The 12000-nt window shown below is 41.2% G+C and overlaps 1 protein-coding gene across 9 annotated transcripts in view; it reads left to right on the forward strand.

The window, feature by feature from the left end:
* The window catches only part of LOC110987367 (uncharacterized), a 72799-nt gene that overhangs the window by 17554 nt on the left and 43245 nt on the right, over window positions 1-12000 (forward strand). For all 9 annotated transcript variants that reach the window (XR_015427139.1, XR_015427138.1, XR_015427136.1 and 6 more), the window contains 2 exons: window positions 5852-7533; window positions 7970-8186. Coding sequence is in view for 2 of the 9 variants with exons in the window: in XM_087142997.1 (XP_086999123.1) it covers window positions 6083-7533; window positions 7970-8186 (1668 nt within the window). In the remaining 7 variants the exon portion in view is untranslated. The remainder of the gene's footprint in view (window positions 1-5851; window positions 7534-7969; window positions 8187-12000) is intronic.

Below are 12000 nucleotides of genomic sequence, written 5' to 3' on the forward strand. Positions count from 1 at the left end.
GGGCGCTACTCCAGTCTCTCAGTGGCTGCACTGTCAACAGTCAATGGTCTGTTCAGGAGCTGTTGGAAGTGCTCCTTCCATCTCTTCCGGCGTTTTGTGGAGAGTTGCGCCGTCTGCACTGAGTACTGGGTTGAGCCTGAGCATTGTTGCCCATAGAAAGCCTTCAGCCCGTCATAGAATGCTCAGCTCATATGGACTTCTGCGTATCTCTGGAGTTCCTCTGCCTTGCAATCCCATCAGTCGTTCCATACAGCAGGTAGCCCGTTGGAGCTTCAAGCGAGCATCTCGCAGGTGCTCTGTTGTTTGCCTTGTGCATCCTCCAGACAGAGTCTGTTGGCGGCACACTCTCACTTCCTCTATGAGTTTCTTTATGTCCATGTCATTCTGATCGAACCAGTCTGTGTGACGCCATCCTGGGTGCCCAAGGAACTCTTTTGCGGTTACATACACCACACTGCTGATGTGACTCCATCACTCGTTCACACCCATGTCCTCTGTGTTGAGATCCTGCAGTTGGTTGATGCTGCCAGACACCTTGCTTTCCAATTCCTCTGCCCTTTGTGGTAGCAGGCTTACGTGAAGTTTGCGCAGAGGTTGTCTCACACGCCTTCAACGAACCAAGGCTATGCACAGGCTACTTACCGCCCTCACCATAAGGTGGTCCGTACCACAGAACGCGCCTCGCATAACCCTTGTAGACTTCACATCCCTTAGATTGTCTCTCCTCACAAGGATGTAGTCCAGCAGGTGCCAAGGTGTGTGAGCGTGGGTGCATCCAGGAATAGTACCACTGCTGAAGAGGGGACCCAGCCAGTTTTTTTGGCCCCGGCAACCTGCCAGTCGTGAAGGTTCAGTGGTCTTCTGCGGGCACTTCATGGAGGCCAGTTGGGACTGACTGGCCCCACCCATGACCTCGCCGCTACTACCTGGATGGAGTTTAACGTCGTACCCAGGACAGGTCGATCTAAATTACTTCTCTTCGAGATCTCAGAAATGTTTGAACCAAAACGGACATGCAGTTCTGGAGAAAGAGTCCTTCAAAGAGTGCACCTTTAATGTCATTTGACTTGTCACCTGATGACATCAACCCCTATTCACATACCAATTCAATAACCAATTCCAAACCAATTGCTTTTGCCTGGAATCCAATTGGGTTCAATTGGTTTGAATAGTAAATTCTGACCTTTTCTCAATAGGACCATTTCAAACAAATTGATGCCATTTGAATGCAAATTCACAATCCAATTGTAACCAACCAAAGAACCAATCAAAAACATTTCAGTACCAATTCAAACCAATTGAGTCCCATTTGAAAACTCCATTGGATGGGGAAAACAAGCTGAAAGCAAACCAATTGGAACCAGTTGCATCCCATTTGAAATTTCCAATTGATCAGGAAAACAAACAGAGAAAGCATACCAATGATTTGATTCCCATTGGAAAATTCCAATTGATTGGGGAAAATAAACAGCAAAGAAAAAATGCCAATTGAAACCAATTCTTGGGGGAAAACAAATGGGAGAGAAAACATACCAACTGAAACCAATTGAGCACTGATTGATTGCAAATTAGACCCAGTTCATTCCAATTAAATCCAATTAAAAAATCACATGGTTTGAATATAGGCCATTTTTAGTAGGGACATCAGATCAGGTCAATCGCAGTCTACCGTACAACCCTTCTGTTTCCAGCTACATTTATACTCAGACTACAGCCCAATCTCATTTTATATCACAAAATCTTGGCCCCTCTGCAAATAAAAGGGACAACGTGCTGATGATATCACTATGCACGGCAGCATGTATCCCATCCCATGTAGGAAACGTACGCAATATGGATGCTAGAACGTGTAGCCAAAGTGAATTGAATCACACCATTATGGTGTAGGGGTGTACCCTTAGAACAATATACCAGCAATTCACGCCTGTTATAATACCTTGAAAATTAAAATGAATAAAATTCGATATGTTGATAATATTGATATATAAAACCTGATATATCAGTATCGGTCAAAATACAATATATCAACGCTACCTACTTGGAGTCATCAACACCCCTTAAGTCCTCAAATTCCCTTAGATTGACACGTTTCTTGACACCCAAGCTGTTCGTGTTGCCATTTACAGTGGAGCAACAGGCAACATGGTCCATGAAACCTTAGCAGAGAGATTGAGTTTGAAATACACAAGAGCTCACAGTCTGCCCATGAAGCAGATGCATCATTGGAGAGACCAACACTGATAAGTGATGGGAGGGAATTTAACTTCGAGGCTTTAGTCATTGAGAACCTTGACATAGAGATTCTCACAGGGATCCGTTTCATGGAAACAAATGACATTGCAATCTGCCCAGCAAAATGTCAAGTCATGCTAGGCGGTGGCACTGTACACGTGTGGATCTATTAAAGAATCCAAAGATTGGCACAAAGTGCGTCGGGTATACGTCATACGTGCCCCTTCCCACATCACAACCATGTGACAGGGGAACTCCCACCAGTCCTGATGACAATGTGTTGGCATTAGAACCTCACACACCTGTACCAGCAGCAGCAACCCTACCAAGCTCTGACCCTCACCCACTCTCATCCAAAGCATGGTGAGAAGAGTGTGTATCACAAATCTCACAGATGCACCTTAAGTCCTCAAATGCAAGGAACAATTTTGCCAGGTCAGCCCAGGATGCGTTTCTACCCCAGTCAGATGATCTTCAAGCCGTGATTCACAAACAAGACACGTTAAGTGCTGCACAAACCTCACACCCAACAACAGTGCACTCTTCAATCCCTGCACACTCTGCTTCAACCTCACTGGACCCCAATGGCATGTCCAACCCTGACATGCGGTCATGAGGTGCATGTACAGGCTACAGTGGAGCCTCCAGCCCCTCTGTAGCCTGCCTCAGTATGCCAAAGACAAGCTTTTGTGCACTTGATGAGCTAGGGATGCAGAGAGTCTTTGCCTACCCAGAGGACATTGGATTCAACGTTGAATATCTTAATTCCTAAATTATTTCTGATGGAGAAGCAGTTTTTGCTGTGCACATATTTTGAAGAAATCCAAAACAGAGGTTTCATAGTTTGAATTAACAGAAGGGGCCTTGAGGCTCCATCTCGCACAGTAGTTAGCTTTTCATAGTTAGAAAGAGAAGAAAAAAAGTAGCCACAGCACTTGTAATACAGTATCCTCTAGTGATGTGTTATCTTGTGCCCTTGGGTGCCACCATCTTCATTGCCCCATGTATCACCGTTGTATTAAAGTTGTTCCTGTCATTTGATAAGTCTCATATTTAGCTGTAATTCATCAGGAGTGCCCCTTTACTGCTAAAGTGGTGCAATACATCCTTCATTTACTATCATTATGACTGCGCAATATTCAGAACTGGATAACTCCAAATTTCTTCAGATTCAACCCCAAGAAGACCAGCTTTCTTTTCATTCACCACATTTTAGGTATAAAATTGTAGTTCATAAGATGCGGGTTGGTGATACTCCCAGTCCATACACATGAAACCTGGTATTGTGTTCAGCTTGTACACAAATAAGAAAATGAATGTGTACTTCCAACATCTTTCAGACATACATGTACATACAGCTACGGCGCATGCATTCATCACACGTAAACTCAATTTCTGTGATAGTTTATTCTGTTGTCTTTATCAAAATACCCTTTTGCTTTTGCTGAGACCACTCTCAGTTGATTGGTACTGTATATAGAATGCCACTGCACGCCTGCTTACTGGTCATATCACTGACATTCTTTACAGACTTAACTGGCTGCCAGTTAAATGCAGAATACAATTCAAAATCATTCTTACATTTTCAGCCAGTGTGGGAGTCGAGTCCACAACCTTTGAGGCCGAGTCCAAGGCCAGGGTCTTCAAGGCTAAGGCCAAGACCAAGTCATTGCCAGTCGAGGCCAAGGCCATCGTCTCCAAGGCCAAGGCCAATTATTACACATACATGTATAACATAACTACTTTGGTACTGTTGGCTGGCACACAAGAATCATCTAGACCCACAAAAAACTGTTGTACATGACACTACACACATATCCCCAATTATTTTATCTAAAGAAAACAACGAAGTGGTGTGTTTCATTGATTAATTACTTTCAGTTTAACAATGTAAACAACCTGGTAAAGACACCCAGGTGGGCATTATTAACTTGTGTTTGTCAGATGTTGCAAAGCTCAATTTTTGTATTTCTTTCCACAAAGTACGGCCCCCCACCATAACATAAAGAGAAAAATATAAAATCTTTAATTGCTCTCAATACATACAATTCCCCACAAAATAAGGAATGAAAGAAAAAATTAGGAGTGCTTCCAAAAATGATAATCAGTCATTTTCCAGATCGCTAAAATCATTCAGTCAGATTGTAGCTGCAAGATGTCCTCAAATTCTGATGAAAAATGGTCAGTAGTCCGCCTTATGTGTTGAAGATACAACCAAATTATTTTCACAATCTTTTAATTTGGACTTACAGCATCGACCAAAGTGACAAGGGCACTCTTCCTAGTTCTGGATCAGTTTAACCAGTACCAGATGACGATAAAAACTTCTTCACAAACAAAAAGTAACTGTACATGAAATCCAGTTTGCAGCTAGAACCATTATAACAAGCTGATTTTCTAATGAAGAATTTCTTAAATCAGAGAAAACTATTTCACAAATAAGAATACCAGTGAACTAAAACATAAAACTTGCATGAATTTTGGCTCAACTTTTTCAGTTGTGCAATGAGCTATCAACGATGCTATCCCTCATGCCGCACAGTTGACGAAACCATTACGTATACATTTCTGCTACGTCTGTAGTTGAGTTCACAATGTACATGTATGAATGCAAGTAAACAATGCACAATCCGAAACTAGAACAAAATGTGCACTCAGTTTTTAGCCAATTTTAACCAGCCATCGCACGTGCATGCCCAGCTAGTGCCGGCCATTCAGAATATAACATTGCACTTTCAGTGAGTACATGTACATGTAGCCTAATTAAAATTAAAAGCTATCCTTTTCAAGCAACAATCAATGAAAACAATATCTAGGTACCATACCATGTGTTTGTACACAAAAGATCCATGCACATGCACATTGCAAATACTTTGTCAGGATAAAATTGGGGGGGGGATGGTAAAAGCTGAGAAAACTGACTAAAAACGGGTGGTCTTGAACTGGCCTCAACTGATTCTTGTCTTGTTGAGTTTAAAAATTACTCTTCTGATTTACGTGTACATGTTCAATAAATTCATATAAGTACATTTGCATGTAGTATTCACATTTTAAAAAAATAAAACCGATTTCGATCAAATACCGGTATGTATGCACATTTTCACATACATGTGCTCTAAGTTCGTGCTCATTCATGTACAAGGAGCATGTTGGTTAGACCCGATTGTTTGGTACACTGGCGTGTGTTGTACTGGTTTTCCACTTTACTTTTGTACCCTTTGCCGTGTACATGTGCTTGTGAACCTGTAAGTATGTACACATTCTTAAACATTCCATCCATGTATGGTACATGTGTACTTTACTTGTAGGGACCACAGATGCACATACCTGGCATGTTTGATAAACATACTGTAGTTATTATGAAAACCCCAAACTGGAGATGAATCACACAAGTGTCTCTACATGTGCAATCCTGTTCAGACTTTCATAATGAATGAAAAGGTCCAGTGCTGGACAGCTAGGGGACAATGCAGAAGTGTCTTTCACACAGAATTGAATTAAAATGTGCAATAGTAACATGAGCGGTCTGTTTTGACACAGATTTAACTGGTTCTGTATGAATTGCAGGTTTTGGAAAGAAAGATTAATGTTCACCACTTGTAATTCTGATTTCTTTCAGATTATCAGATGGTTGATTTCATAGAATGGACTACGTATACATCTCAGTGCTTGTGTAGCATGAAAACAAGAAGTGACACAACAGGAATCACAGAATTGCTATCAAACTTGCGTGAACAGAGACTAAACAATGAATTTTAGTACTGAGAACAAATGACAACCAATACATTTTGTATTCCCACCTTTTGTTACTGCAATAAAATAGTGGAATGAAGCCACCTCTATGTAAACCATGAGTAGAACCGGCCGAGACAGTTACTCCAGTCGACCAATCGACTCCCTGGATTCCTTTGAGCATCTTGAAGGCATTATAAACAGCCAGTCGGATGTTGAATTTGGAGCTGACCTTCCCTTTGATGAATTCCCTCCAGAATTCCATCTTCACCCAGATGATTTCTCACTGGATGATCTGCATGGCCATAGAACTATCCAGGAAGAGTGCTTGACCAATGAATCCCTAAGGGGTGAGATCCTACAATTTGATAATGAGCATGAAACAAGTGGCCTTCTGAATGAAAGTGAGCTTTTGAACAATGTCGATCGGTGTAGTGATTCAGGAAGCAAGTGTCCCAGTGACAGTTTTCTTAAAGAAGAGAACCTCTCCTTGCAGGGATCTTCCACAGACGTGTTGCAGAGGTACATGGAAGCCACCCCAAGGCTTGGCACCCCCCCACTGGAACATATATACAGCAATACATCTGTCAATGGACTCAGTGACGAATCTTCCAGGCACTCAGATGACGTTTTTAACCATCATGAATCACTTCATAACAGCAATGATGAGCAATACTTGGAGAGTTTACCCCCAGAAAAATCAGATGAAATTGGAAATTGCAGTAGGGACATGAGCAATGGATGTAGTGATGGAGGTAGTATGGCAGTAGATTCAAATGATCTATCAGATGGGGCTTCCATGGAACTGAACAAAACTGTCGTTACTGTAGATAGCCATTTCCCTGGAAAACCTTCTGCAGCAGCTGCAGAAGAAAACTTTGGAGATGATCCAGCTGATGGTAAAGATAGTGATTCTGCCAGTATGAGCATTGGTCAGTTTGTGCCCAATGCTGTAAACAGAAATCATATTCAGAGACCTTTGGGAAAAATAGTTAACTGCTCCTCCCAAAAGAATGAGAGAGACTTTGTCACACCTTCTGAGCTGAAAGAATCCCACCGAGGATCTGTGGGTAGTACATCTGCCCGATCATCTTTTAGGAACTCACAAAGGATCTCAACCGCAAGCTCCTCACAAAGGGACTGCAACTCTCCAAGGTATTCTCAAAGGTCTGAGGACCTCTCACACCACTCAAGACACAAACAGTCTTCCTCAAATAGCCCTGTGGTTCCTAGACTAGAACTGCACAGGGCTTCAACACCTAGCAGTGTAAACAGTCTGTCCTCTGAACCGTCTAAGCTTGACCTCTCACTCAGACTGGAGGAAGAATCCAAGACTAGGCAACAAGCTAACAAGCTCATTGAGCAACTCCAAAAAAACTATGATGAGTTGCTTGGTAAATATGCACGGGCAGAGAACACAATAGACCTGTTGAAACTGGGGGCCAGAGTTAATCTGTATGGAGATAATCCAGCACCAAGGCAGAGTCTACAGGGGACACTTTCTCCTTTGCAGAGGCCCAGCGCTGTCATCTTTGGTCATCCTCAAAAGGCAACTATTTTGTCATCAAGGTGAAATTCCTTCTTTTCAACATTTGTGAAATATACGATGTGTGCATGGGAATATGTATGTAATAATGTTATGGGTTTGTTTGTTTTGCATTTTGCAGTGTGCAAATATCCACTTGTACATGTATGTTTTATTTACCAGGATTTTCTTTTTGACTGTACAGTGGTTCCGTTTTGTATCCACTCATGTGTACATGTGTACCCAAAAAAAGATCCAAAAAGATAATCTCTAAAAAAAAGTCATAAAATTTTTAATTTTGATTACAATATTGTAACTTTACAGCACATACATTTATATGTCCTCTGGTGTTTCTGGACAGCACATTACTCTAATTTCAACTTTGTTCAATGCATGTTTCCCTAGTAATTTGAAACGAACATTGGTCATGAACATTGTAAGATAGTGCTCCTTTGATATCCAGTATGTTTCTGTCTGCAGTTCCCATGTTTCTGAAGGTCAAACAGGAAGACAGCCCGCCAGTCAGACTGGGCGCTCTACAATAGATATGCAGACAAATAACAACAATGTGCATGTAGTGGGAACTACAAGAACTACACCCGCCGAGATAACAAGGGTGACTAATTCTAGTGGTTTTGCAGCAGGTGACGGCAGTCTGATGGCACTGATATTCCAAGTGAAGAACCAACAGGAAGAGGTAAAGAAGAATTAAGATTACTTGTCTGTGTTTAAATTGTCCACAGTGTGCAAAGTGACTATAACAATTGAATCTATACATTGTGTGTAAGTTTTGTGATACTGCAATTAACCTCTAAATTCTATACATTTGAGTTGAGTCATCTGAAAGGGAACTGCTTTGCAGTGACAGAAACTAACAGTAGTTCTGAAGCTAGGCTTCTGTGACACAGACCTTTTACTTTCATCTGGTACTTTGATAATTGAACCAGCACACTTAAATTTGGAAGCATGCCAGCCAGATACCAGTGTGTTCTTGAATCCTGAAGTGGTTTAATGTGACCCCCTATTGACAGATAGATTTAACATTTTCAAATCCTTTCTCAAGATATAGAAAAATCCAGAAAGACACCATTCTTGTGGGACCCTCACACTCGTGCATAGGTTTGAACTTGAGTGTGTGCATGCATTTTGGCAAGTCACAATATCCATTGGTCTGAGAGAAATGTTCTACACATACCAGCTTCCTGTACATGTGCACAGGCTGATCCTGCAGTAATGGGTTCTAATCCAGGTCACCAGATTAGTTTACAGTGGAACGCCACTATAACGAACACGATGGGGTCCATGCTAAATGATCGGTACAGCGGCCATTCGGTAAAGCGAAATTAACTGCCAAACGTTTTGTTGCCATGTTGAATAGCGCCCTCTCTTGTCTAACTGAAGTGCACCCTCTTGTGATACTATGGTACGCTGTTTTCGTGATTTTTTGCCGTTGCATTGATGTTTAAGGTTTCTAGAAATGTGTCCGTTAATTATTTTCTTTTTTATTTAATCTTGAGTTACAAAATTGATATCAAGTTTATCCTAAAAGTTGTGATGCTACTGCTAGGGATCAATCTCTGATGCATGCTGTGGTGAATCTCGGTTGATTTGTGTATCAGCGGCGCCTTCTTTAGTGCAATGACATGGTGCACGTATGTGCGGTTTTCTTCCGCACCCGATCATGCGGAGTCGCAAAACCAGTGTCCATTCAATACCATTGACAACTAGTGGCTTTCCCTTCTAATCCTTGGGGAAATAATGGCCACTTGTCACTTTCCAACATACATGTACAAATCACCGACAGGTTTATCATGTTGACGTTTGGGAATTACTAACGGCAACTGCATAGTGTTCGATAGGTTCTGTGCACAAATTATTGGGAGCCAAGGACGATGTTCGGTACAGCGGAATGTTGGGTATAGGGGTGTTCAGTATAGCAGCCTTCCATTATATATATGACATAATAACTAGTGTACATTTGCTCTGAGAGAAAAACATGCTACTTTGTACAATAACATTCTACATGGACTGACTGATTGTATCTTATATCCCCTACAAAAGCCTGCTTCATGGAGAAAAACTGACTTTCATTACCCCTACAGGTAATTTCAAAGGAGTGGGGTGTTTAGGTACAATGTACATATTCTGTCTCTCCCCCCCCCTCCCATCTCAGCAGGTTTGCATGCACAAATCACCTGGAGGTTTTTGTTTGTAAAGGTATTCCAAGTTTACAGTATGGGTAATTCCGTGCCCTTTCAAACATCCTTCATATGTATGTACATTTCTGATACGGGTGAAAGCTGAAAATGGTGGTTAGACTAATTTATTTTTGCCCGCAAATGTATTTTTTACATTGTAAAAACAAGATAACAATTACCTCTTTGAATCTGGAAATTGTGGGCCCCTATAGTCCTAAATTTGTATTTTTTTCAGCTGACTTTCAACCTTGAGAGTCATTATTAGCAAATTTGACGGAAAAGGGTAACAATTTTTTTTTTAATATGCAAGAACTTAACTATGTGTCAAAATATTTTGTACGGTAATCAGAATCTCAATAGAGATATGGTGGAGAGCTACATGTAACAAAAGCACCTAGACCCCCCAAAAAATATTTTAAAAAATCACAAATAAGTTCCTGAAAATGGACAAAAAAGTGGGAAATTGATACACTGTCTTGAATCACATGGCTTCACCAAAGCAGTTTGCTGTCACAGGCAATGTCATTGACAACTGTGTGGGGGATGACAGTGTTGGAATTGCAATCATAAAAATATCAGATGAAGTGTCAGCAAAACTCCCACTGTGAGGAAAGGCAATGGCCAACTAGTATGTGATTCCAAGGAACTTGTTGCCACTGAAAAGAAAGTGACAGCTGGCAAATTGGTGAAAAGGTCGTCAGAACCTACCAAGTTTACAACTGGAATCAGCCAAGATGGCAGACTGACATGCAAGTGAATCACACATGTCATGTATTTCCCATGCATTGAGTCCTCCAGACTCCAAAATTGAAGGCACTGAAACACAAATTCATAAAACAGAATGAACATCCAACAGTGAGAGCTTCATCAGAGCCAGCATGGTTGTAGACATTTCAACAAAAACAAGTAGCCAACATGGGCAATTTCATGAAAGGAATGGTGGAGCAAAGACTTCCAGTTGAATTATTTCCAGTGTGGGCACCACCAGTACTACGGTAAAAATACCGATGGAGTTTAGCATCACAAGCCTTGTGTAAAGTCTTAGTAAAAGCTTGGGCTCCGCTGGCCTTCAAAATAAGGGTGAACAACCACTAACTTCAAGGTAGTGTCCTATTCATGAGGTTTTGACTCTGATGAAGATAATTTGCCAGACAATGAGAACATTGGGAAAAAAGACCCCAGTTCCAATGCAGAATCTAAGCCAATATAATCAACTATAGACTGCACCAGTTTGAGAACTTTGGAATGAACTGGAATCTGAGGAGGGAGAGGTACATGTATGCAAGGAAGATTCTTGTACACAGCACGGAACTGCAGCCCTGGGCACGACAGAATTCCAACAAATGGTTGATGGTTTAGCCGGATTTTAAATACCAAAGGGGCCACTGGACCCAATGTTCAGCCAGAACTTGCAGTAATTGTCTGTGATCCAATGGTTTTAGTTCTTGATAAAATTGGTTTTGGGGGAAGTGAGTTGCGGACCCAGCGTGACGGCTACGGTCGCTCGCCACCGGGGATTGAAGAGCTCTACTTTTCTCGGGAGACAGACTCAAGTGGACTCCAGTGAATTTTCATATAATTTATTCAAGCCTCCAGAATTGTACAATCAGGTGTTGTTAATATTTGAGCAAAGCAAAAGAAATAGAAATAACCCCAATAGGAAGAATGGAAAATAACAATTTACAAGTGGTGTTCTTCCTAATGTACATTGAGCAGATATCTAGCAATTACACGTTGTTATGGGGAAGTTATACCCCCCTTCAACTGAAGTACATGTGAGTAATTTATATAAGGATACTTTTCTAAAGTTTGATACCAGACATCTTTACAGTTACAGTTAAATACAGAGTTCAAAATTAGTCGCTCGCCGTTCCCAGTCCCTGTCACAGAACAGATGTCCCCAGGGGAATGATCTTAGGGTTGTAATTAGATGGAGCGACTTTACATTATAAAAACTCTACATTATAGACAATGATGAAATGCACGCACGATGCATGTCGAGATGTAAATAAATGTATATGTACATGATATAATACAGCAACAGACACATTGCATAACAGCACTGTACACACGATGTATTGTACATGTATATGTGTCCTGATGTTCAGCACGTACATGTAGATGGACATGTTTATTATACAAAGTACAGCGTACACGATGGAATTCAACAACTGATACCCATCCTGCCTCTCCCTACAAAGCTTCATATTAAACACATTTCTGTGTATGCACCCCACCGAGGAATGCACATAAAGCATCTTGGTAAATACTTCTTTTACATCATTAGAGGTTGGGCACGAAATAGTCATGAGA

This window comes from Acanthaster planci, linkage group LG11 (genome assembly GCF_054643075.1).
Source record: "Acanthaster planci isolate LZ-2023a linkage group LG11, COTS_SCS, whole genome shotgun sequence".
In the NCBI taxonomy this organism is placed as follows: domain Eukaryota; kingdom Metazoa; phylum Echinodermata; class Asteroidea; order Valvatida; family Acanthasteridae; genus Acanthaster; species Acanthaster planci.